The 27,772-nt window shown below is 40.8% G+C and overlaps 2 protein-coding genes across 3 annotated transcripts; one reads left to right on the top strand and one right to left on the bottom strand.

Annotated features, from left to right (window-relative positions):
- Nucleotides 1–1,666: 1,666 nt before the first annotated feature.
- LOC139612538 (potassium-transporting ATPase alpha chain 1) lies at nt 1,667–10,964 on the top strand. The gene is made up of 24 exons (XM_071468170.1): nt 1,667–1,927; nt 2,558–2,662; nt 2,821–2,880; nt 2,990–3,193; nt 3,424–3,537; nt 3,699–3,833; nt 4,078–4,195; nt 4,331–4,599; nt 4,812–4,890; nt 5,057–5,176; nt 5,324–5,433; nt 5,627–5,761; nt 5,952–6,144; nt 6,381–6,556; nt 6,727–6,863; nt 7,089–7,239; nt 7,560–7,728; nt 7,985–8,139; nt 8,414–8,537; nt 8,765–8,910; nt 9,013–9,146; nt 9,549–9,650; nt 9,903–9,994; nt 10,122–10,964. The coding sequence occupies exons 1-24, from the start codon at nt 1,916–1,918 to the stop codon at nt 10,148–10,150; spliced, it is 3,069 nt and encodes a 1,022-aa protein (XP_071324271.1). The 5' UTR covers nt 1,667–1,915; the 3' UTR covers nt 10,151–10,964.
- Nucleotides 10,894–27,451, bottom strand: LOC139612537 (DENN domain-containing protein 3-like). Of its 2 annotated transcripts, none has more exons than XM_071468169.1 (28): nt 27,312–27,451; nt 27,062–27,214; nt 23,935–24,139; nt 23,636–23,725; nt 23,287–23,402; nt 22,927–23,051; nt 22,522–22,633; nt 22,163–22,282; nt 21,959–22,057; nt 21,309–21,428; nt 20,868–20,983; nt 20,642–20,797; nt 20,450–20,546; nt 20,203–20,306; nt 19,421–19,608; nt 19,136–19,295; nt 18,713–18,908; nt 18,379–18,547; nt 16,913–17,172; nt 16,655–16,825; nt 16,001–16,130; nt 15,656–15,763; nt 14,446–14,585; nt 13,496–13,656; nt 13,244–13,380; nt 12,749–12,867; nt 12,137–12,274; nt 10,894–11,522 (listed from the first exon to the last, which is right to left on the bottom strand). In XM_071468169.1, the coding sequence occupies exons 2-28, from the start codon at nt 27,089–27,091 to the stop codon at nt 11,304–11,306; spliced, it is 3,786 nt and encodes a 1,261-aa protein (XP_071324270.1). In that variant the 5' UTR covers nt 27,092–27,214; nt 27,312–27,451; the 3' UTR covers nt 10,894–11,303. The 2 variants fall into 2 exon arrangements, with proteins under 2 accessions (XP_071324270.1, XP_071324269.1); XM_071468168.1 differs by lacking the exon at nt 27,312–27,451 and adding an exon at nt 24,626–24,787 and having other exon boundaries at nt 27,062–27,200.
- Between the last annotated feature and the right edge of the window lie 321 nt (nt 27,452–27,772).

The following is a 27,772-nucleotide window of genomic DNA, read 5'->3' as shown; positions in this document are numbered from 1 at the left end:
CTCCATGGCCTGGCACAGGCGAGTGCTGTACCTGAACTGTGGCTGTAATATTCCTGATTAATCATTCATTTTAGGATTAGAACATTTTGTCACTCCCACAGTAATTGACAGATCTTTTAATAAAGAATAGACTGTATATGATTTCTGATTCTGTTCAAATATTGTCACTGAGGTGTTTGTAAATGAAATGTTAATCAGTACATGCAGGGACTCAGTGTCGGTAATTAGTAGCCAATTATAGGAGATCAGAAGGTGGTGTAAAAAATTAAATATGTTTTCTCGATTAGCCATTAAGGCTTCATAGCCATGTTAATGAGTAAGTTCAAATATCAGCAGATAAAAGATCAGAAGCATAATGTTTTGCAAAGCTCTAGTTTCCTTTCCCTTGCCATTTCTCTCAACTGCCTTTTCAATCTCGTTTTTGTACTTCACCTTATCTGCTGCCTCCTTGTAATTAGTGCGGAGCTGTTTGTTTATTCAGTGGTCATGTACCTGTACATGTTTCCCAGTCATGTACGACAGACCCTGAATAGTTTTATGTCCTGCAGTGTACAAGAGTTCATTACATATAAATGCATAAAAAGCTGTACAACACAACATTGAGATGTTTGAGAGGATACTTATTTTGTTCACATCAAGACTGAACTTTCTAAAATAAGTTTTGAGTGAGTTGTTGTGGTGGAAACATCAGCTGGGAATCACTAACAGACAGACGCTATCAAATGAGGTGCACGCCTGCAGAAAGGACTGTATCAATCAAACGCGGTGGTAGTGAGAGGTAGAGGCTGTAGACAGAGGAGGTTACGGGTTCAGACAGAAGGAGTGTGTGGCCACCAGAGTAATCGCACGGCAAGTTAACCTGCTAGAGGAGGAAACACACTCAGTGGACATGCTGACACCATTAACCTGCCTCTGTCGCTACGTGTTACAGCTCTGCTTATGAGCTGGGATTGACAGTGGGTTTGACAGCTGATTAACTACAGCTGCAGGCAAATCTCTCCCATCTTCTCCCTTTGTATCTGCTTTAATGGTGCTGCAGGGCATCACTCACTGTCTGATCTAGTGCCGCAGCTGTCAGGCTGTGGATTGTGCACGCTGGTTTGAGTTCCCCTGTCTTCTTTCCTATGGGAGTATTTCACCGCCAGCTCATAGATATAAGGCAGCAGTAAAGATGGCTGATTTTCCCTGGGCTAATAAAGTCACTTTGTCTCAGTTGATACTTATTCTATTAGGGCAATTAATCCCATTTACACCTCGATGGCCAATAGTAGATTGTATTTGTGTAGCTGTGTAGTGCACCTTTTGGTGTAAATTGACGCAGTGCAATGTCGGGCAGACTGGTAGGAATGACATTGGTCATTTTTAACCTTCACTGCTCCTTCATCCAATCAGTTTATCAGGAAAAGAAACGTGCTGTGGAGAGATAAGAGATAGCAGAGAAACACTAGCCTACGCATAGCTTGTGATATGAGTGTATTTGTTTCTAGTGTGTGCTGTATGTGACCTGGCTAGGGGTGACATTGTTACTAGTAAAGGTACCATTCTACGCAGATTGTTGTATTTGAGTGCGTGTTTAAACATGTGTGTGTCCATGTGTGTGTTTGTGTCCACAGGCGTTTGTGCGCATGTGTGTATAAAAAAGGGAGTTTCAGGTATAAAAGGCTTTTCCAGAAAATGTGTCCTGTTTCTAACCATTGTATATGTGTGTGTGAGTGTGTGTATGTGAAAGAGAGAGAGAGAGAGAGAGAGAGAGAGAGAGAGAGAGAGAGAGTGAGAGAAAGAGAGAGAGAGAGAAACAGGGTGTATGTGTGGGACTGGATCTTAGCAGGCAGCCAAAATTTCGGGGGCGAAGAAAGATCGAGTGGTTTGGACCTCCATCGATTTGGGAGGGCAGTCCCCTATCACAACAGCAGCCATGAGTAAAACGGTAGGAGACCCAGCAGATAATAAGATCACTATTCACCTTGGCAAATGTTTTATTGTATTCTATATAAATCGGACTAAATCGGACAAACATAAAAAAAATGCTTATGTCTGCAAGTTGTTGTGTACTGCAAACACATTCCTGTAGAAGGGTTATATCCTCTATAAATATGTATTTTCTTTATATTATAATTTATTATAATTTATATTATATTTCAATTGTATAAGTGTCACTGAAGGTCATTCAATTAATGTCAGCTATATATGCATACAGTTTATAGACACTACTGTCTTTCGTACTGCACATATCTACTTCAGTTACCAAACTTCCACTTCGTTGTTCTTTGTTTTCTTTGACTGGCGTGGACATAATGTACTCCAATATTTGAAGCATCAGGATTAGTTTACTTACTGCAAACCAAACTAAAAAGCTGTTTGAGTTGTCACATATTCTCATATAGTGCACTAAGTGAACAGTTCCTTTGAAGAACATACAACAGATACAGAGAAAAGTATATTTTGTTTAGTTCTGGTATCTATATCATCAAGAATGACAAGCATTCTGGACAGACAGGTAGATTTTCTGTATAAATTTACGCATATTCATAATTTTCCCACTTCTGCCTGTGTTTAGGACACTTACAATATGTTCGAGATGGATGGAGAGATGGACAAGAAGAAGAAAAAAAAGATGAAGAAAAAGGAGAAACTGGAGGGCATGAAGAAAGAAATGGATATAGTGAGTAATGAAAGTTATTGATGTACTGAACAACAGTCCATTCAATTCATGGCTGAACAATCAGTAAAGTAGGCTGCACAGTAGGAGGAGGATGTCATTTCAAATCACCCTCATGAATCACCTTCTGAATCAACGATGCCCTCTGTCTCCTCCTGCAGGACGACCATGAGATTACAATTGAAGAGCTGGAAATGAGATACAACACGAGTGTTACCAAGGTTAAAAAAACTAAAATAAATCTTGGTATTTTCACAATCGCGTTTCCTGACTTTTTATTTCATTTTTTTCCAAAATACAGAAATCTAATTTTCTGTTCTCCATCCCCAGGGTTTGACCACCGCCTTTGCCCAGCAGATCTTGGAGAGAGATGGTCCTAACGAACTGAAGCCTCCTAAAGGAACTCCAGAGTATGTAAAGTTTGCCAGGCAGCTGGCTGGAGGGCTGCAGTGTCTGATGTGGGTTGCGGCTGTTATCTGCTTCATCGCCTTTGGAATTGAGCTTGGGAGAGGGAACCTCACCAGCTTTGACGATGTGAGATGTAGTACCATATTGAATGTTTCTCCTTTAGTGCACTTTGAAAAAACAACAGAGATGGAGTGCATTCACAGATTATGTGGATTGCTTTGAGAAGGACGGATCACAGAGAGACAGAGACAGAGAGTCAACAGAGGAAAAATGAAGAGAGGAAAGAGAGGGGCACAATTTGGATCAGACATTTCTAGCTTCATGTTTTTATGGTTACACCTTCTTTCTGACTTCAGCTTTACTTGGCCATCACCCTGATTGCTGTCGTCGTGGTAACCGGGTGCTTTGGTTATTACCAAGAATTCAAGAGTACCAACATCATTGCCAGCTTTAAGAATCTGGTGCCACAGGTAAGTGCATTGTTGGACTTGAATATTAACAGCTTCTCTATCATTACACCTCTTTTGATCTCTTTCCTTTCTGTCACTGTCAAGTTTCCCTCTGTTTCTCTGTGTTCTTTCTGCCTTTCTTCCTTCATTTTTTGCTTATCTTAAAAAATCTCCAAAAACAGCAAGCCATTGTGATCCGTGATGGCAAGAAAAACCAGATCAACGCCAACCAATTGGTGGTGGGAGATTTGGTGGAGATCAAAGGAGGAGACAGAGTCCCTGCCGACATTCGAATCATCACCGCTCAGGGGTGCAAGGTAAAATACACACATAATGCTCATACATGTAGACACAGAAAGATATGCTGCTTGTTAAGACAAAATTTCTCAACCTTTTAATATTGTCTGCAGATAAAATCTAGTGTCTGAGTTAGAAGGATCAACTTAAAAATGGTGCCCTTTTAGTGATTCATCATCACACACATTCTCTTCCAACTCTATTTTATTATTTGGACGTGTAATAAACCATTGTAGATATATATTAATGTAGTGTGTGTGACAGGTGGACAACTCGTCGTTGACAGGCGAGTCTGAACCACAAACCAGGAATCACGAGTGCACACATGAGAATCCACTGGAGACCAGAAACATTGCTTTCTTCTCTACCACCTGTCTAGAAGGTAGAGTACATAGATATAATCTATTTTGTAATTTATTGAAGTATTATTTATTTATTGTTTTTATATAAATTCTTCTACTACATAAGAATAAAGATCCACAATCTGCTCTCCTCTCTCCTCCCCTCTCCTCTTCAGGTGTAGCCACTGGTATAATCATCAACACAGGGGATCGTACCATCATCGGTCGGATTGCCAGTTTGGCAAGTGGCGTCGGCAACGAGAAGACACCCATTGCCATTGAAATCGAGCACTTTGTGGACATCATTGCTGGTCTTGCCATCTTTTTTGGGTTCACCTTCTTTGTGGTTGCCATGTTCATCGGATATGCTTTCCTGGAGGCCATGATCTTCTTCATGGCTATCGTGGTGGCTTATGTGCCAGAGGGGCTGCTTGCTACAGTTACTGTGAGTTACTGCAACAAATGTGGATTTCTATCTCTGTAACATTGCTTGTGGTTTATAGCCTCTTGGTACTTTGGATTGTGGCACCAAGATTTGCAATGTCCTATCCTGTGTGTGGTATGTAAAAATGAGTTTATATGTTCTACAGGCTAGACAAACTTAAAATGCTCTGTGGTAATCTGTCAGTTTGTAACAGCCTGTGTCCTTGGTGACAGGTATGTCTATCTCTGACCGCTAAACGACTTGCTAGGAAGAACTGTGTTGTGAAGAACCTGGAGGCTGTGGAGACATTAGGTCAGTATACTAGTGCACCAGACATATCTTGTTCCTTGCAGTTTTGTTGTGTACAGGCGGAGTCTGTTTTATGATCTGAGAAAATCTTATAAAGATTAAGCTTCAGAAGTGTGGTCTCTGTTAAATGCATGCAGACATGTGTAATCTTTAACCCCTGTGTGTATAGGCTCCACTTCAGTGATCTGCTCTGATAAGACGGGTACCCTCACTCAGAACAGGATGACTGTAGCTCACCTTTGGTTCGACAACCACATCCACGCCGCTGATACCACAGAAGATCAGTCAGGTAAGCACATGGACAAAAGCCTGTTCCTGTCTTGCCTTTTGAAATTGATCAGTACTGTTGTTATAAGCAATGTGATAATATAAATACAAAAGAAGCCATAATGACCTCATGTGTGGGTTGCTCATCATGTGATTGTGTGGTTTTCAGGCCAGAGTTTTGACCAGTCATCGGAGACATGGCGTTTACTGGCGAGAGTGGCCTCCCTGTGTAACAGAGCTACATTCAGACCTGATCAAGAAGGAGTGCCTATCCCTAAGGTACAAATGTAATGTTTTAAGTGTAGTTGACATCCATTTGGTACAAAATGTTACATCTTGCTCTGGCTTTAATTTTCAATATGTACATTTGTAGTTTTGCCTACATTCAACCAGCTTCCCCTTTTTTAAAAATATTTTAGAACAGATTTATTCTCATTGTCTCTTTAAATATGTCTTTTACCGTCTCACGCAGAGGCTTGTGGTGGGAGATGCGTCAGAGACAGCCCTGCTGAAGTTCACCGAGCTCACTGTAGGGAACATCATGGACTACCGTAATCGCTTCAAGAAAGTGGTGGAAGTGCCCTTTAACTCCACCAACAAGTTCCAGGTGAGAGCAGGAAGCTTTGCTGTTAGTGGGCAAAAGATCTTTATTTTTATATTAGATACATTTAATTAAGACCAAACTTCTTAATACTTAATACTTCTGATACTGCGATACAACTATAATAATCCTGTGCATCACAGTGGATCGAAGAGCACAGATTAATGTCCAGTTTTATTCATCCCTCTCTCTCCAGCTGTCTATTCATGAACTGGAAGATCCACTGGACCTACGCTACCTGTTGGTGATGAAGGGAGCACCAGAACGTATCTTAGAGCGCTGCTCCACCATTTTGATAAAAGGCCAGGAGCTGCCTCTGGATGAGCAGTGGAAAGAAGCTTTTCAGACCGCTTACATGGATCTAGGAGGGCTGGGAGAGAGAGTACTGGGTTAGAAAGTTCTTCTAGTAACACTGTTGCCTAATCCTGTGGTTTGCTACAATCTCCCCATATACTGAAAGCAAAAGAGAACTGGCACTTTTGGTAAAACCTTCTGAATTTGTGAGCTTATGCTGACATTTAGTTTTGTGGCTGATAACAAACTGATTAGTATATAGTGATATTTAATGTAATGCACGAATGAATTTTAGTTGTGTTTTTTTAACAACCCTTTCCTCCGCTCTCAGGTTTCTGTCATCTCTATCTTAATGAGAAAGAGTTTCCTCGTGGATATCGATTTGACCCTGATGAGATGAATTTCACCACGTCAGGACTGTGCTTTGCTGGTCTCATCTCAATGATTGACCCCCCAAGAGCCACTGTACCAGATGCAGTGATGAAATGTCGTACTGCTGGCATCAGGGTGTGTTGACATTGCCCCACATGCACATAAACAGCTTGTTTTGAACTGGATTTGAACTCTAGAAAAAACTTGAGTGTAATTTATTTTGGTAATGCAGAATTCTGCAAGAGAGTTGGTTTATGTTCATTTACCTGTCTCATAATTGTTTTTAAAATATCTTTAAACCTCAGGTTATCATGGTGACTGGAGACCATCCAATTACAGCGAAGGCAATAGCAGCTAATGTTGGTATCATCTCAGAAGGCAGTGAAACAGTGGAAGATATTGCCCAGAGGAAGCGCATACCTGTCGAACAGGTCAACAAGAGGTACTGAATCAGTGCTGTTCACACTTTCAACAGTGCTCATCTCTGTCACGAATCAGGAAACTGACTATCTACCAATGCCAGTATAATTTTCAATTTATTAATATGTGATTACAACACAAAATCACAGGATTCATCGTTGTCTTAGAGATTTACAAGAAATTCACTGGACTGTTGTGTCTGGTTGCATGCTTGTGTCTTGCGTAACTCTGTGTTGTCTGTGTGCAGGGACGCCCGTGCTTGTGTCATCAGTGGCGGTCAGCTGAAAGAGATGAGCAGTGAAGAGTTAGATGAGGCACTACGGAACCATCCTGAGATGGTGTTTGCAAGAACATCCCCCCAGCAGAAACTGATTATTGTGGAGAGTTGCCAACGTCTGGTGAATATACACAGAAATACACATACACATATTTTTCTATCTGTCTCTTCTTAACTCCTAGCTGACTAATTGACTTTATGATCATTTAAATGAAAATATACATCTAGATTAAGTTAACTACACACATAATGTGAAAAAAACAAGGACAGACACTATAAAGCTAATATCTTATTTCAGTGTGGTTCCCTGGGAGGATCAGGAATCAATGAGCAGCAGGGGAATAGATTGGTTTGCATCTCTTCATATGTCCAGTGTGACTGATCAAACTGCATTTTCAGGCTTGTGAGAGAGTTCTTTCACCCCCCCCCCCCCCCCCCCAGGGCTCAATCGTTGCTGTAACAGGTGACGGTGTGAACGACTCTCCGGCTCTTAAGAAGGCTGATATTGGTGTCGCCATGGGAATCGCTGGTTCAGATGCTGCCAAGAACGCCGCAGACATGATCCTGTTGGACGACAACTTTGCCTCTATTGTCACAGGAGTAGAGCAAGGTGAGACTTAGTGAAAAAAAAGTAAATATAAATACTTATAATGATGGATTCAGATTGTCAAAAAATACAAAAAAAAAGAAAACTCAATGTCTGCTATACCAAGTGTATGCTGAATAATTAACTGTGTTTATACAGTACAGTATATACATATTGTTCATATACACTGAGCTTCTCTAAGAGATACAGTAGGAGAAAATGAGGTAGATGATTTGTACACCGACCATTGTAAGAACTTTGTGTGTGTGTTTATCTGTAGGCCGTCTTATCTTTGACAACCTGAAGAAGTCTATTGCCTACACACTAACCAAAAACATTCCTGAGCTGACTCCATATTTGATCTACATCACCGTCAGTGTGCCTCTTCCTCTGGGCTGCATCACTATCCTCTTCATCGAACTGGCCACTGACATTGTGAGTTAATAGTGTTGTTAGTACCAGTTCAAAAAGAAGGGAAATAATTGGTCATTACTGTTGCAATTTATTATGATAATAGATGATGATTGTGTCTAGTATTTGCTTGCATTTCACCGTGGCACTTACACTCTCATTTGTGAACCCCAGCCTTGGTCTTTACAGCAGTTATTTTGTGATATTAATAGTAAATTAGCTACACAATCATCTCCCTCACTCCCCTATCTGCTGCATAGTGATATGTTTTTTTTTTTTATTCCTGTCTCTCCTGCAGTTCCCCTCTGTCTCTCTGGCTTATGAGAAAGCAGAGAGCGACATCATGCACCTGAAGCCCAGGAACCCCCGTCGTGATCGTCTGGTAAACGAAGCTCTGGCTGTGTACTCGTACTTCCAGATAGGTGAGACTGTTCTCCAGTTCTGTGAATAAATGCATGGCCCGCTAACAGACTTTAGTAGACACAGGTTCTTCACCGTACAATAAAGCAGATAAGACAGCATCTCTGACAGAGTGCACTCTGAGGGGCTGAGCCTCTGCCTAATATGATCACTGAATAGTGTCACACAGCCAATGAGCTAGATTTATATACTACTGAAACTGTATTGACCCCTTCTGTTTCTGTTTTAGGAGCCATCCAGTCTTTTGCAGGTTTTACAGATTATTTCACAGCCATGGCCCAGGAGGGCTGGTTTCCACTCTTGTGTGTTGGCCTGCGTTCTCAGTGGGAGGATGTTCACCTTCAGGACTTACAGGACAGCTATGGACAAGAATGGGTTGGTACTGGGTCCAAACTGTGGACTCACAAATATCTGGGTTACATGCTGATATATTTTTGTCTATATATGTATATTTTAAGTCCCCTCCTCTGCTTTCAGACATTCAGCCAGAGGTTGTACCAAGAGTATACGTGCTACACTGTATTTTTCGTCAGTATAGAGATCTGTCAGATCTCTGATGTGCTCATCAGGAAAACTCGACGTCTGTCTGTGTTTCAGCAAGGCTTCTTCAGGTCAGTACAGACCCATCCTTAACATGAATTGGCCAGTATAGTGTATTTTAATAGCTAAAGTTCTAGCATTAACATTTACAGGATTCATTCTGTGTCTGTATGTTGTTACCATAAACAACTCCTGGGCTTATACTGAATTCACATATTCATCAGCATTTGCATATTTTTCCAAGATGGTTGGATATGTAAATATTTGGAGCGGTTCATTAAGAAACCAGATACAGAGTGTGTATAGCTTCTTTTCTTGAGCAAGTTGTTCAGTACAGTTGTGTAAAACTTTCGTATTCGTTTGCAAGAAGGGGGATCTGTGTTCTTTTTGTGTTTTTGAGTCTATTTCACATGGAAACAATTATACCTGAACCAGCTGGGTGTGTGGTTATTTATGTGTTTATTTGCGTGCAGGAACCGTGTCCTGGTTACTGCCATAGTCTTCCAGCTCTGCCTCGGTAATCTGCTTTGTTACTGTCCTGGAATGCCCAATATCTTCAATTTCATGCCCATCAGGTAAAAACGCACAGAGCCTCATTCACATGGTCACCATTTGAAATCAAAGCTCAGACTAGATCATAAGGAAAAACTTGGGTCTGTTGCTGTGAATTTTGAAATTTAATTTTAAATAAAACATCATAAATATGGAACCCACAAGTAGAAAATTATTTTTCTTCTACTCTCATAGCTTTTTCCATATTTGACACAAATATTTTTTGAGACAGCTGTAGCCTGTAGTCTAATGTTACATGTTGTGCTTTGCTTCAGGGTCCAGTGGTGGTTTGTTCCTCTTCCATATGGCATTTTAATCTTTGTCTATGACGAGATCAGGAAGTTAGGAGTCAGAAGATATCCTGGAAGTAAGCAAAGATTCATTATTCTCCACTAACCCTAACCCACCATTAAGCATCCATTCATCAGTCATCATTAACATCTCTCCTGTACATCCATTCTTTATTCATGAATCTACGCCTTGTCCTCCCACAGGTTGGTGGGATCAGGAGTTGTACTACTGAGACCAGAGAGGCTATTTCATTCACCCATCCATCCTTATGCATGAAAGCTTACTCTGTAATCTATGTATTTATAGCTTATCATTCTTTTAATGTTAACATTATATTAATATTCAAGAGTCTTCCTAAATCCTTTTAACAAAGTATAAAGGCAATCATTACTGAAGTCATTGTTGATAATTCACACAGAGTTGTTGTGTTCCAGCTCCGTGACTGTGGCTGCATTGTATTTGTACTAATAAAGAAATTTAAGTCCAATCATGCACTCAACAAAAACATCAACATTGTTGAACTCTATATTGCTTTGTGTGTTTTTTGGTGGAGCTTGTATCTTTAGTCAACTTTAGAGTTGTTTGCATTTGAATATTATGGAATTCACAAATGCAGATTTATTTAATGTCGCACTTGAAGGAAAAAGTAAAATGTTTTATGTGGTTTAATGCTTAAGGCTAGATGTGCCGGATTTCTTGATTTCTGATCGTGCACCCCAAGAGCCTTGTGTCTAAGAGTATACACTGTGTACAAAGATGTTTCAAAGAGCAGTTTGATTTTGATTATTTTCGCAGGAATCAATACATCACTGACAAATTGATAACAGCTAAATGTGTGATTCAGGCAACAATAATTCAAAAATGTAATGCTTCAAAAATGTGACTCTTTGAAGCATTACCCTGGTAAAGCGTCATTGCAGGCAGACAGTCGAGTGCATTAGTATTTCAAGCAAACACCCAAAAAGTAAACAACGGTAAATGATAATACCTGAAGACGTAATTTATTATCAGTGCATGACAATAAAATGTGAATGACAATTATATTATTTCAATATTTGACTGCTGTTGACACCCAGACTAAATCAAGAAGACAAAGATTTGCTCTTCATTGTCCAGGACCAGTGTCAGAAACCACATCTTCGTTACGTTCAGCACACTGCACTTTGCTCCAAGGGCTCACTCTTTCATAAGTCTCAAAGTCATCTTTATGAGCTGCTGTTTTTTTTCTTTATTTCACTTTGATCTTGTATCTCCACCCTCATTCATGTCATGTTTTCCTTTCAAGTGCAGTCTGCATTTTTTTCTTCTTTCTTCACCTCATGCTCCTCTCTTGCCTCACTTATACCCACGTCTTTCCATTCTGCTGCTTTCTCTGCCTCTCTTCTCTACTCCACTTTCCAGATGGCGATCTTGCCATCACGGCGTGCAGAGCCGCTCAGGACATAGCGATCCTCAGCTGAGCAGAGTGTCTGGATGCTGTCTGAATGAGCCTGCAGCTCCTTTGCCACTGTGTGGCTCTGTGGGTCCACCACCAACACCTGACTCCTCAGCTGACCGTCACAATGACCTCCGACTCCGCTCTGGCCACGACAGCCCACCCAGATCTGAGGGGAGGAGAGGACATCAAGGAAAGGTAAAAGTGGATAAGTGATTAAAAAAAAAGACCAAAAGGGAGACAAGATGAGAGTCAGCAACAACAATTCAAAGCAGAAAAACAGCAGTGGCATACAGTACACACTTCTTGATATAGACTTCTCCTTTTAAAGACCCCTATTTATATTATAGCATGTTTGGACTGCAACTAATCTGCAGATTATTTTCTGAACTACTACAGTTGTCTATAAAATGTCAGAGAATAGTGAAAAACATGCAATATAATTTCCTACAGCCAAAAAGTTTTGTGTTGTCTGACCAACAGTCCAAAACACCAAAAAAATTAGTTTACAATCATGTAGAAAAATAAAAGCATCATGTCATTACATTTGAGAAGCTGAAACAAACCTGTTTTGGGAATTATTTGTGATTATCAAAATAGTTACAAATTATTTTTTTGTCAATTAACTCATCATTGTTCATCTCTCACAGCCAAAATATCAAATTTATTTGTATAGACCTCTCAGCTATTTAACTCTAAGTCTTTTACAAAAACATAGGTAGCAAACTAAATCAATTTCAAGACGTGACTTGACATCACACATGACATGCTATCATAGCTCACCTGGTCCTTCACGCGAATCATACAGGTGACCCCTGAACTGCCTGGTAGGGAGATTCTTTTGGATGGACGCCTGTGGTTGTTAGTGTACCAGAGACACAGCTCCCCTGAGTCTGCACAGCCCGTCCACAACTGACCTCGCTGGAACACACACGCGCGCGCGCGCGCACACACACACACACACACACACACACACACACACACACACACACACACACACACACACACACACACACACACACACACAAACACACAAAAACTGTAAAGTCAAATGCAGAGGATGCACAAACACTGACAAAAAGCATTTTATCTGTAGACAGGGAGCCTTTATGCATATCAAGATCTCTGACAGTCACACAAATCGTACAGTTTTTGTATCTGGATATCCACGTGTTGGGAAATGTCAGTACATGTTTGAATCTCTCAGTTTCAGTGGTTGCAGTGACTACTGCTTCCAGTTATGCGAAATCTGAGAGATTATTTTTTTGTGATGTGCTTAATGTCCCTCTGGCTTGCAAAATTGTTTCATGCACAAATTGACTGACAGACTGAACAATTAAATAGCTGTTATCTTGTGTAATTGATTGACAAATTGGAATGGAATTGGAAAGTCACCTCTGGCATGACAATGAAGCTGCTGAAGCTACTGGGCATGCTCCCAAGGTCAGCAGGAAGTGCCATCCTACGTTGTGGGATCCCACTCTTTTTCATTTCCACTATGCCATCACCGCAACCTGCACATACAGAGACACTTCTGTTCAACAAGTCATTATCAAGATCCTTTTTGCTTGTACTGTGTGAACCAACACTGTTGGTTTAGTCAATACATTTTCACACAGGAATGAAGGTCTCACAGTTGTCATGTACACAGCACCATGATGATGACTGCAGTTGTAAAGAAGGAATACAAAAAGCCACATTAATTTACACAAAATTACAGTTGGGTATATTAAGTCAGTTAACAGCAAGATGTTCAGTGGAGCGCACAAAAAATCTGCCATCCATGAGTATGAGTAGAGTGGGTAACGGGGGAGAAATAATTATACAGATAAAAGTGCACATGAATTAAGAGTTTAAGATTAGAAATCAAAAAGGACAGTGTGCACTTACAGCACCACAACGTGCCATCATGGATCTGTATGGAGGAGAGACGGTCACAGCTCAGGTGGAGCTGTCGCTTTACTTTGAGACTGACTGAGTCCCACTGCAGGATCGTCCCATCACTGCTGCAGGAGTACGTCTGCTGACTGAGAGACAGAGAGAAACACATTGTTCTGTGCTGCAACACGTCTACTTACAAATTTAGACTCCCGTTTAATGTGTAGTAACCGATAACTGACGCACAGTTAGTCATGTCTCTACCTGTTGTGTTGATCTCTGGTGTCCACTGTGAGGCCAGTCACTTCATGCCTGTGTTCAGTCAGCTGTTTGTTGCAGGACATGCTATGAGTGTCAATGATGTAGATTACGGAGTCCTGGGAGCCAATCCACACCTGCTCCTGGACCAATCCCAGCATGCAGTTCTACATCAAAGATGTGACAGGGGGTCTCAGTTTTAATAATGAATCTGTAAATCTGTAAATACACAATATAAATGTACAATATCTACATTTGTTTTCTATTAACTATGGAGGTTACAAGAATTTCATGCACTGCAAAATTGTAACAAATTGTAACAGCAAAGAGATACAAAAAATGCCAGTGTTTAGAATTTTAATTAATTAATCATATGATATAATATAATTTTCATTAAATAATAATAAATCAAAGTAACATTAAGTTTAAATACAGGTGTATTTAAACGTAGAAGGTGAACCTCTACAACTTTGCAGCCTCCAGTGACAGCTTCAACTAAGGCAATGTGGTAGATCTGCCCCGAGGAATTTTAACAGTTCTCTTTTTTTCTACAAAACAAAACTTAAACTTTTAGAATAATGTTAAAGACCATTTAATCTCATACAAATTCTACAAAATAGTAGTAAAACCTGGTACCTGCATACCCACAATGCAATGCCACCACCAGCATCTCCATTTGGGATGCAGCTGTATAATGTTGGTAGTGGCTAATGTAGCCTCTAGCCTCCAGCAGAGATGAGGAGCGGGCTACAGAGGTCTGGTAAGCTCACTTCATTCTAACTCCACAGACCTAAATGAATTTATCAGAGTTCATGCTCCAACTGGAGCCACTTAACTTTTTTTCACACATGAAGTCATGCAACAAGACTGCATGTAAACAGACTCTGATGGCTAAAATTGGTGTAATTTCCATTTAAATAAATGTTGCTCCTGGAGTGCAGCATGTCTGCTCTTACCAGCTGTGACTCTCCAACCTGGATGCAGTCCTGCAACATGGACCAGCTAGCTGCATCGAATACAACCACTCTGCCCCCACTGAGAGCCACCCACAGCTTCGGATTCATCTCACCCTCTGAGTTGTTGCACGTCAACTGACCTGGAGGGTAAAAAGAGAGAGAGAGAGAGAGAGAGAGAGAGAGAGAGAGAGAGAGAGAGAGAGAGAGAGAGAGAGAGAGAGAGAGAGAGAGGGAGGGGAGGGGGGAGCAGTGAATTGTGGGAGCTGAGTGTTTACAGTAAAAAAAAAAAAACTTGTTACAACAAGACCACTATTATCCTGTCTGCTAATACACAGCACAACAAGACTAATCAGGTTATATGGATAGGTTTCCCTGGAGCATCTGTTGCCAAACAAACATTTACAAAAGGTTCACATGCCACACACACACACACACACACACACACTCAGAGAAGCAGTCACACGTAAGGTCATCGTGCTGACATGTTTTCATGTAAACCTAAAAAAAACAGCCAAGCTGAGCAACAACAGATTACTGTTCAGAGCTCTGATGCAAATTGATTCACAGATACAGATATAGCCATTGAAACACATGTCTGTCCTTTGTCCCCTGTTCTTACTTTGTCATTTCTGTCCTTACTCTGATGTGAATGCTCATTAGAACTACTTATCACCATTTAACATTGGGTGTCTTGTGACATTTACACTCAGTGTACAGCAGACATGCAACTATACAGTAAATTAAACAGATGAGAATAAAGCTCACAGAAAATGTGAGGCACATGATAATCTCCCCCCTCAGACAACAGTTCCATTTGTGAACACTCATTACCATAAATACATAAACTGATTGTCACGACATCTTTGATTCTCTGAACTGTAAAGGACTTTTAATATCAATGAGAGGGCAACAGGAATATATACTGTGTGAAACTAGTGGTCATAATGATGATTATGACTGTTACTGTGACAATGAAGTAAAGGGGATATGTATTAGTTCTGTCTTTTCATTTATTTGTCAATAATTTTATTTGTCCATTTATTTGTCATTATTGCCCAGAGTGTGGGCAATAATGACATGCCCAGGCAAATAGCTCAGTATCTATATATTAGTAAAGAAAAAGACTATGTATAGTAGAATGTGGCTAAAAACCAAAAAATGAATACTCATCAGCAAAATGACACACTCTGCAAATTGCTCCAAATAGTACCTGGAGTGTATAGCAGCACATGTACAGTCTGAGGTTCAGCCAGGTCCAGTGAGGGGTTGATCTTGTGTTTTAGCGTCTCTGAGGTAGTTTTAGGCACCATCATGGGCACTGGGCACCAGGCAGCATCACAAACACAAAGAACAAATTAGTAAATGGAGAAGGGTGTAAAGAGAAACACAAGTGAGGGAGGAAGAAATAACTATAAAGGATAACGATGACTCAGATTTGGCATCAGAATGAGCATGAACAAAATAACACACTTTCGTACAATTACATATTTGGATGAAAAGAAGGGGGGAAAAAAGAGCAAGAAGCAGAGGATGAAGAACAAGAGTGAGCCCAGACCTTCATGTTTAATCTTATCAAAGTAAGCCAGCTTTGAGGCAGCAGTAATAGACCTCTGGATCTGCAGACAGCCCATGACAGCATCCATTAACAGCACATTGGTCAGAGCCTGAGTCATGTACTGAGGGTCCTAGAGACATAAAGTGAGCTAAATGTTACACAAATATAGAAATCAACAGATACAGTGTGGATAAAGAGGATGACAAACACCCCTGAAAATTCACATAAATCATAATCATGTAACACTGCCAGAAATGTAGTCATATTACATAATGTATACATCTATATAGTCAGCAGCAGCCAAGCCCAGTGGAAGACCACCAGTCTGTGTTGATATGACTGACAGATCCACAGCTGAGCTCTGGGTGCTCTCTGCTAAGATCACAGACCGTTCACCATTGCTCAGTTTTGACCTACAAGTTTGCCTGGTGGGCCAATGAAACACAAGACTGCACCATCATCAACTATTTTGTATGAACTACAACACTATAAACTGCTACAGATTATAACAGTGGTGCTCAGTACGTCTTATTAGCTTAAGACATACCTGATTACCTTTGTTGGACCTGCGAGGTCAAATCAATCTGAAGGCAAATATGGCCGTTTCCCTCCCAGGCCAGTCAAAATGTTTTGAGCTCCTCTGGCAGATTTTACCTTATGTTGATCGGCCATCTTGCGTCCGGCCCACATCTCTTTGACCACAAGGTTCCAGAGTTCAGTCTCTGTCTTCAGGTTGGCCTCAAACACCTCAGGCCTGCCAGAGGTCTGGATGCGAAGGGAAGGAATGCGAACAAGTAGAAAGGGAGCCGAGGCAATCTTCACGTCCTGCACAGAGATGGAGGAGTTATTGATTAAAAAGAAAAGAGGTTATGACTTCAGATTCCAAAGAAAGCAGGATTAAAGACACTTGACCTGTATATCTCTGAACTTTGTGATTTCCAGGTAGCCTGGTTGTCCCTCAGTGAGCAAGAACAGACGTTTCTGTGTCATGGCGATTTTGCCAACGCCATGGGAGGTCTTGACACAGGATGACAACTTGTAGACACACTCGCTATTGTCAAGGTGGTCAATGACCTCAGTGGGCAGGTTGACATCTTGTGCCTCAGCCTCCGTCTCCTTCCAGAAGTTGTAAAAAACTCTGAAGAGCTTGGGGTCAACCTGCTGTGGCTGGCCTAGGACACACAGAGAGCGGTATGTACAGTAATTATGCAACTCGGTGCAGGCAGACAGACAAACAGGCTGTGCTCAAAACAAAAGAAACATGTGCCAATGCAAACTGAAAACATGTGCATAAACAGATTCAATATGGCGTTCAGTCCTGTTACAATCCTGTTTATTTTTTGCTTCCATCTAGCCATGCATATCGCGTCTGATAGAAATCTAAACAAAGACGGGGAAAAACACGTCGGAGAAAAACTAAACAATTGTGCTAAAGTGGCTTCAAAGACTTTGTGTGATTTGGGTCAGTGGTCAGTGGAGTCCCACACTATGAGCTTACAACTTTAAGTCTAAAGTCATTTCATGGGGTTGTCACATGACGTTGCCTCTTTTTTCTCTCCTGTTTTCTGTTGTTCTAAACTGTGACTTTTTCCCTTTGACTTACAAATTAGATTTAACTAGAAATTTGTAACACCGAATTTTCCTCCAAAGATTAACAAAGCGTCTTATATTAAATCTCATGTCGCGGCTGACCAAAAACAATACATTAGATGTTAGCTACACATTAGAAAGTTGATCATTTTAGCTAATTAAACTAGCTAAAAAAAACTCAAAAAAAAGAGTGTGTTGTATTCTGTACAGATCATTAAGCCCTTGGCAAATTTGTTTTGATTTTTTTTCCAGGTACTCCTAATTAATTGATTCATTCTGAGGTTTATTATTTCTCCATAGAAAGTATGATTTTTCCCAACACTGATTCCAGTCAGACAGTCAAAGATCTAAGGTTTTATAGTCTGCCCCTGGTCTGACATTAATATGCGTCCGTACCCTTCTCCACATTTACATTTAGCAAGGTTCATTTTAAAAATTTGTGTGTCTGTGTAAAAGAGAACACGTTGTACAGACTGTACTTTACGCTCACAGAGCATTAAAGGAGTGGAATGGATCATCTGACAGCTGCTTGATTTCACCATGTTGCCACTGGTCCAATCGATTCAGAATTCTTCCGCTTAATGCTGGTGAAAAATAATTACTGTCTAGCCACTTCTGTGTCCATCATGTTAGCTCAGAGCTCATTTAATCGTAGAACCTAAGATGCCTTGAAGATTTACCCATCTGTTATCACGGATCTGGAGCTTGAATCGGCACCACAGCATTTAAGCATTTTGTAACAGAAATGAAACGTTTCTACACACACCAGGCTTCCTTCCATCACTTACCATCAGTGAGAGCATCAAATAAACGGTGTATGGTTGCTACATCCTTAACAATCCCACATTCTTGGACACACCGCACAAACTCATCCTGATGCAGATGCTTTTGAGGAAGCTCGAACTTCTTAACATGGTCGTCGGGCTGCACCAACGGCTTCTCATTCTCTGTCTTCACCTAATCGACAAGAAAGAGGAAAAGATCACTAACATCATCATTACGTAATTTCCAACAGAGGCAGAGATATCACACCAGCAAGCGTACAGTCTATCAAAAATGAATTTGCCCCGCAACTAACCACTTCTACAACATAGGTGACAATGAAGGTGTGAGCTGACTTACCTTGAGGATGAGTCTCTTGAGTTCAGGTCGTCTGTCGGCTTGCTGTCTCTCATCTCGGTGCAGCGAGTCCACGAGCCACGTGACTAGCTGTGTGGGGAAGATGGCGGTGTCTGTCTTGTAGAGGGTCTGGAAATCACTCAGAGCATCCAGCCGCCGTGAACACAATGTGTTGATGAAACCACGCAAGTAGTAGAATCTACAGAGGGAGAATTATTCAATTCATTCAAGTTTTTCGGTGGAATAAAGGAGCTTCAACGAGAGGAAGAACAGAGGAGTTAAAACAAACCTAGAAATGCTAAGAGACCAACAAAGAGAAGTAGAAAAACACTTGATCATACAGAGTAAAATGGAGAAGACAGGAATGACAGGGTTATTCCTGAAACCACTGCAGGAAGAGCATAGAGTATGATGAAAGCACAGTACCTGGCAAGCAGAGTGGAGTTCTCGTTTTGGATGGAGAAGATGGCCTTGCAAAGCTGCTGGATGAGCTCACTGTAATAACTTTGGACAGAGTGGAAGGACAGAGACGCCGGGAAGTCTGGGAGTTTAAACACCTTTACAGGCTTAGGAGGAGTTCTCATGGCTAGGGACAAAGACAGAGTGGAGGGGGGAAATGTTCAATTGTTTATTGCCACTTCTTCATCATGATAATTTGTACCTTCATATATAGATAAAGAAATAAAATGGTATATTCCTCTCCAGCTTCACCTGGGTCAGACACGATGATCCGAGTCAGCATTGTGTTTCTCTGGAAGCTGATAGTTTGGGCTTCTCCCAAGTTAGGAAGGCTCATCCCCAGTCTTTTATTCAGCCTGTTCTCTGTGATGGAGCTCTTTCTCCGGGCTTGAATCTCCTGCATGGTGGGTCTGCGTGGGACTTCAACCATAGCCTTCATCCTGGAGGACAAATGATAATATACAATACATTGCACGGATACTGTTCCAGCACAAAAAGGAGATGAAGAAACTACATTAGAAAAAAAAAAACACAGAAAAAAAGAAAAATTTTCATTTTTTTTTTAAATTATTTTTTGGTGCTTTTTATGCCTTTATTATAGATAAGTGGAGACTGACAGGAAAGGGGGTAGAGAGAGGGAAATGAAATGCAGGAAAGAGTCAGACCAGTTGGGAGTCGAACCAGTGACTGCCTGCTAAGAGCATCTTGCCCTCAACATGGTACGCGCCCTAACCACTCGACTACCGGGCCGCCCCAAAATTTGCATTTTAACATACATTAGTTAGAAAAGGGAATTTAAATATATATTTTTACCAGTTTAATGAAAAAAAAAAAAAAAAGTCTGTAATGTTTTTATTGCAATTGTTTTAGAGGTGCTGATACAAGTGTATGGCCCTTTTTGAGGCCGTAAGTTGTGATGCTTTTGAATTGTACTGAGTATTTTCTCATTTGTATCAATACACACAGATCAGGTGGTGAACTTTATGAATGTTTTCAGTCAGTCTGAAGATTATTAGATAGATTTAATATCTTACTTCTGCATCTCTGAACGAGTGCCGAGTTCCATGCGTGCATAATTGTCTATTTTCCTGTTGAGACGATCCTTGAGGAAAGAATGGAAGATGTATGTCTCCAAAACCTGCAACACAGTCATGTTAATTTGAAGATGCGCATCCGGTCCAGCATCCAATGTTTGCTCAGAGGTGTCATCCATTCCAGTAAAATAATAGCAAAAATATTATGATAGAAAAATATCCCTTGTTGTACAGAGTTAGTATTTACCTTCTTGTAAAAAAGTTGTTCAGTTGGCTCTCTGGTTTTCAGGAACTCTTCACTGTTAAACACCCGATGTTCATAGTTAAGATGACTACTAACATCCCTGTAAAATGCATACATGCATATATTAAAAAATATCTATAATTTAGGAGAACCATCCCATTGTATTTTAGTACCCAAAGAATGCACACACACAACCTGAATATGTTGACCATAAGTTCCAGTGTGATCCTCTGGATGTCATGGTTGACGTTTTGCTGCCACGCTCTTCTCTGTGCCCGCTGCTCGTTGATGTCGGTGCAGCTTGTGTGGTGGCACTGATCCAAGTCAAAGTGTATCTGCAGAGACTGACTCCTGCAAAAAATACTCAGATTAGTATTTGTGCACACTACAGTTTGGTAGTTACGTGATTAATAATGAGTACCTCTGTGTGAAGCAGTCTGCAGCAGCCGGGGGAATGTGCGGAAGGTCAAGAGTATCAGAGCAGGAAGTGGAGACACTTCCATTATCAATGTTGATTAAGATCAGATCATCTGTTTCCTGGATAGAAGAGTGTCAAGATTAGAATGAATGTCTCATTTGTCTGTGTTTATTCCTTTGTTCTGTAAAAATCCACTCAATATTAGTTAACATAAACAACCAAAAACCAAAGAACATGTGACCTACAAATGAAGTTCAAATGTACTCGAACTAACAACAATAGCTTAGCAAACTGTATTTGAACTTTAAGTATATAACCTTCTTTGCTTTATGTTTTCTTAGATGAAGTAAAAATAAGTTGCGGCCAAATACAAAAACAGCAGCAATCACATATCTCTCTGATATCCTGTCCTGGAAATTTCTATTTGGAGGGTTGTGTACTTACAGCAGCAACCTCTTCAAAATGGCTGAGATGGCAGCCCATTAGGAAGGCCGTCGGAGCCATGAGAAAGTCCAGCATGCCTCGGGCCAGGACAGGAACATAAGGCTGCTGCCATGATAGAGGCTGGAGGAAAGATCAGGGAGGCATGAATGAACAAACTGATGGGCCAAAATATTAGAGGATGGCTTCTTAAATTGCATAAAATTGACTTAACTACAAACTGAACCAGCAAAATAAAAGAATAATAATATGTTGAGAAAATAGTTAGGTACTATGGATTAAAAATGTATTTGATCCCTATCATAAGATTTACTGTATTGTGCTGTAACTTTTTTCACAATTTACATTCAGTTTCACATTCCAAAGACACACATTTATGCAATAGGGGCTTTTATTTTCCTGATCATCAACAGGAAGTCCCTATTTTAAGGCATCCAACTCCAGCCTGGCCCTACTTTTCACTTTAACAACCACAAGCCATGTAGCACTGTGCTTTTTTTGAGTCTTTTTTTCTTTTTTTAACAGTGGGAGAAACTGAGAGAAAAGTCATTCTGATCTCATAGTTATGAGTCAAATTAAACTTAAAAAAATTTAGATAAACTTTAACACTACTTTGCCCTTTGTAGATCTGCAGACATAGATTTTGAACTGACTTGCAGAAAAAGCAACAAACTCTCTGCCATCAGTGTGAGTCTGGCCCAGTCAGAAGAAAATAACACCACCCGCTGCTCCTGCAGGAGACAAGATATCACCTACAGAGACAAGGACGGAGAGAGGGACAAATGGAGAGAGAGACATGAGGGTTAACATGAGTCTCCCCCTGCTTCACGAACAAATACAGCAGGTGTGTGCAGTACCTGCAGTAGCTGTTGTGGCCTGAAGCAGAGGAAAGGTAGATGGAGATCTAAATCTATAGCTGGGTGGTCTTTGTCTTCACTGGATGGTAATACAATGGTCAGAGGACGCAAAGTAAACATCTGGAAAACATACACAGATATAGTTGGTGCTCTAATACCATCTGCCTGGCTTTATCACAATCAAAGGATGTAAACATCTTTAGGACAAGTGACTACATGGTGAATAGATCTTCATATCACTACAGCCTGGCTACACACTGCACATACACATACACACATACACACACACACACACACACACACACACACACACACACACACACACACACACACACACACACACACACACACACACACACCAAATGTAGCTGTCCAGGAGGTGGCACGGGCACAAGTGTCAGTTTGGCTGCAAACTCCTTCACTCTCTCCTCCATGTCTGATAAACGACACGTTCTCAGCTGGACTAACAGGCTAACAAAGAAACAGACAGAGACAGAGATACAAAAAGAATTCCCTCTTATCACAAGAACTGCTGCAAACAAAGAGCATCATAGCAATAATTTTATAGTTTCATTACCAGAGGAATGATTCTTCACCAATAATCTTAAGATAAGAGATAAGCAATGGTTCTGGTCAAATATGTATTACACATACACTGTTGGCCTGCTGACAAGTAGGTCTCAAAAACAGAAACAAACAAAACCACTGTTTTATATGGAAAAGCTATCTTTTTTTTTTGTTTGTTTTAGCACGCTGACTCTCACCAGGACAGACAGTCTTTGAGAGCAGTGAAGTACGGATACTTGGATATGACACAGAAACTGAAGGCAGAGAAAAGCGTTGAACACTTAGAGGACCCAGGTCCATTGTGGAAGACAGACGTCCCTTCCTGTAAAAACATAGGAAAGACAATCCAACAGTGACTTGGTTTCATTTAAGGTCAAGTTAGTTTTATCTGAATGCCACTTGTTGACCCATGCCTGCACCTAAAATATCTTGTTATCTGGCCTGTCAGCAGCACATGAGCATTGCAGAAGGTAGAAATGTGGTTGTAGCAGTAAAACACAGTTGGGATGTAAGTTAACTGTTGTTGTGTGTGAAGTATTACGTGTAGTACTGTGTACCAGTATTGGTCGGTAACACTGCATTACTACTCCATGGGATTTGTTGCCAAAGACATCAGTGAAAACCAGGAAGTGAAACTGTTCATCTTTCTGTTCATTAGTTACTTGGAGCCCATCTGGTAAAAAGAAAAATATATATACACACACGTTATCACATATGATATGCTATAATTACAAGATGTCAGATTTATGTGGCTCTATGGCTGAACACCATGCATGTACAAAATCAGATATCACAACTTTTGAAACAAACACCTCAATAATGACAATATAATGATGTTTCAGAGATTACTGTCAGTGCTCTCAGGGGTTATTATAAACACAAACTTCAAACCAGGAGACCAAATACCAGGGAAGCAGAGCTGAGGCAAAGCCATGAGGTCAATGTCTTTAGGAACACTGACATCTTCACTTCCTCTTCTTCCTTCTGCTCCTCCACCTGCAAAAATATCAGCAGCTAAAACAATATAAAAACTAAATGATACCAATCATTGATGAGAATATGGGTAAAACAGTTTGCCAAGGACGGAAAAGAAAAGTTTGTGGCCCCACAGATGTTTAATATTTGAGAATAAACTAAGATCTTTTGTAAGTATGTATAGACAGGTGACCAACGAGTGTACCAGACCAGACAAGCAGGCACCCAACCTTGGCTGTGGGTTGCAGCAGCAGCGGCAGCAGCAGCTGAGTGAGGTTGTTCCCTCTTCCTCCTGAGAAAGGAGCGTCGCCTCTTCCCACGTGGCCTCATCACTTCACTCTCATTTTGCGGCCTGCTAACAAAGGGAGGTGCCAGGACATGCAGAACCTCTGGCTCCAACAGCAGATGCTCTGGAGCTCCATTGCTGTTAACAGCCTAAGTGGGAGATATGAAGGGAATCAACACAGACAGCATAGCCTTTAAGCATCATTCGTATCAGGGCACTGTTATCATTTTTTCTATCTGTCCCACTGTTCACCATGTTTTCTCTCCCTTGCTCATTGCATAATTATTCAATATTAAAGATGGTCTTTCGTGGTGAGTCTAAAATAATAATACATGGGAATCTTCATATGATATTTAACTTTTTTGGGTTTCATTTGTTTTTATTAGACACTGACAGTTGACAAACAGACAGGAAACATGGTAGAGAGAGCTGACCTGACCACAATCAAACCGGGAATGCTGTAGTCATATTGTTTGCTTCTCAACCACTAGGCCAGGTTTAGCTCTAGGTTTGCACTGATGCTGCTGTTTTAGCCAGATCTCACTCAAAAATCCTTAATCTCAATGGAACTAGCTGGGGTAATAAAAGGGTTCACAGGTATTCACCACATTCATGGCGCGTTTGAAGGCAAATACCTGGCAGACCTCCCTGAGTTTGTCGACAGATGCTCCAACTACCACGCATGCTTCCAGCAGAGCAGGAGGCAGATGGTCCGCCATCACTGAAACAAGTCCAGGACCCAGCTGGACCAGCAGAACTGGACCAAGGGCCAACTGAGACCAGCTAGATCACAACCACTAAAAGTAGCAGAGAAGAGAGAGGAGTAAAAGGAGCCAGTGAATGACAAAGATGAAGAGATACAGATCACAGACAAAAAAAACTAAAATATTTTATAGTTATTCTGTTTTTGTTTTGTTTTTGTTTTTTTTTAAATGAGGAAGACAGTTGTTTCATTTCTCTCATCTTTATCTTTCCGCATGAGAACAAATACGATCAGCTAATTAAAGTCACAACATATGACATATGAGTGGTTGTCCCAGCTCATTATCACTGCTGCTCTTCTCATCAACAGCAACTTCTAAAGATCCAGTCAGTTGTTTTTTTTTTTTCCACCACATGATGGAGGGAGTAGAAACAGCCTCTCAGCAATTATCATAGCAACAAAATGTAAATATAGTACATTTGCTATGATCTGACTGCAAACAAATACAGTTGTAAATTCAACCAGTTAAGAAAATTTTCCATCAGTCCATGCTTAAACTCCTCAGTTCACTGACACCTACACGACAGCCCTCATCAGAGCTCAGCATGAAGAGACAAGACAATGCATCTGAATGAACTTTATTACATACTGTACTACAATGTCTACTTTTATGGATCTAATGCACAGTGGTATTGATTGCTGCTGCATGAATCAGTCTCTGAAACAAAACATTGTTGCCAGCAGTTTATCAGCTTCTAATTTTTAGACCGTGGCAGCAGTGGCACCCAATAGGTGTCCCAAGAAATTCATATGACAACTCAGGAAAACAAGAGAAACCGTTAAGCTGCATTAAATACTACAAAGGAAAGTGCTGGCATGAAAGCAGATGTCACTCATCATTTAATGAGTATTTTTCACATACTGTGACAAAGTACAGACTCCTTTTTGTATACCCTCACAGATCATTGGTTGTCTTTCTCTCTCTAGGGCCTATTACTCTTTCTTTACAGCTGAGACACCACAAGGTCTAGTCTCGTCTTCAAAATTAGGCTCACGTGTGCGGAGGAAGACAGACACACACACACAGAAAATGGCTTGTTGTAACTGGGTTGCACAGCAAGAATGATAACATCAAGTCCACCTTAAAACAGCCTTGTCATGAGCAGACCTGTAGCCAACTGCACGAAACATGTTAAGGCTGAAATCACTTCATGTCCTCTCTCTGGGAAATGTCACGAAATGATAACCAACCCTCAGCAGCAAGAATGTTCAGCATAACTTTACTAATTACCCATTAAAGAGCATGCCACATGACCGGCTGCTGTCCCTCCGTTATTAGTTCAAGGATGCGACACGATCATTATAATCTACAGCACAATCATATGATCCTCAAGAAACAGGGAAAATTCCACATCAACGCATAACAACACAATCTTTTTAGATGCAATATTTGGACTAGTGTTGCATCTTTTCATGTAATCACATCTTTTGATGTAACACTGACCTATGTCACTTGAACACATGACATGAACACACAACAATCTGGCTGTTCTGTCTTTCAGATCCGAGACGGTCAAGCTTGCAGTGAGATCTGGGTCAAATATGTCCTTAAAACACAGGAAAGCAGTGTAAAGGGTCAGATCTGGGGAGTGTGAAAAATTACAGTATCTGTCATTTCTGAACCAAGCTGGCAACCAGAAACATAATCTAAAAGCAAGTCTGACCATCAGAATCAATTACATGGAAATAAAAGTGGGGCTATAATCACAGCCTCAAAGAGCAACTAACATTGATATCTCCAGCTTTTCCATGTCCACCACTTTGATCTTCTTCCATGCAAATCCAGAACATTTTATGTAAACGCTGAGTGTTTATAGTCACTTATATCATGAGCAGATCAACACGATTTGTCACTGTTTTACTTATTAAAATAATTACATGTAGCTAATAATTCACCTAATCTGAATATCCACTCTAGAGCAAATACAGACTGACTGTTCCAGTCATTATGAAGGAATAAAATAAGTCACTGTAAGACAAAAACAAAACAAAACAAAACAAAACAAAAAAAAAAAACACTTTCACTCTGCCATGACACAGAATAAAGTCTATGCAGGATAAAAGTTTAGCAAAGCGTTTAGCAGTTTATGGGAGTTTTACTCATCAAAGGTTGAGGCTCAGCTGGGACAGTTATTGCTGGTGTGACATGTGACCCAGCGTCACAAGCTGAGCAGGTGAGAGGATGCTTCTCGCCAGCCCCTTCACCTCAAACGACAAACCCTGTCAAAGTTCAGCCCAAAAGCCGCACAAGCAGATCATTTACTAATCAACTTAAAAGAACTTAAAACTTCTCTCTCCGGCCACCGACCTCCTCACAGACCCGCTTACGGCTCCTCATTCATCCGCCCCTGTCTCGGCCATGCCAGCAGCCCCGGAACCCGAGCTGGCAGCAAACTCCTCCGCTGCTAAATGAAACCGGCTCATCCAGTTCCCTCGATCACCGTCAGTCCTCTTCCTGTTTCTGTGCGTGCAGGGACAAACATGCGCATTGATGATTTGAGGAACAACACTGCGGTGTCGCGGATTAATGTTGTGAGTGTTGTTATTATATCTTGTACCGTAATCGGGCTCCACGGTGTATTCTTGAATAACCTGTCAAAGTCCGTTGAAGGCCAAGTTGACTAATGAAGTGAGTGGAGTTTTTAAAATCAGACTGACAGCTCTCAGGATCCAAACACACTCACAGGTCTGATACTCGATGCGCTGCGGCATTTTCTACTTGCATTCAGGTCTCGACGCTCTGGTGTGATTTCCTGTCAGACACCTCTGAGAGTGGCCACTGATTTTAGACTCGAAATAACTTGGACTGAAAAAGAATTTTCTCTGTTGTAATAACTCAGTCTGACCTGAGGGTGACAGTGGTGGACTTGAACATAATGTACAGGCAGCCAGATAGCGCTCCATTTGTAAAGTGTATACCTTAACTGAGACGTTTGTTTCAAATATTTTTTGTTTGTTTGTTTGTTTGTTTGTTTGTTTGCCCCCCACTGGTTAAAAATTAAATTAAATAACTGTATGA

The sequence above is a fragment of the Trachinotus anak genome, unplaced genomic scaffold, assembly GCF_046630095.1.
Source record: "Trachinotus anak isolate AG129_WGS33_773 ecotype Australia unplaced genomic scaffold, CSIRO_AGI_Tana_v1 ptg000032l, whole genome shotgun sequence".
In the NCBI taxonomy this organism is placed as follows: Eukaryota; Metazoa; Chordata; class Actinopteri; order Carangiformes; family Carangidae; genus Trachinotus; species Trachinotus anak.
This window is presented reverse-complemented; position numbering and strand designations above follow the sequence as displayed.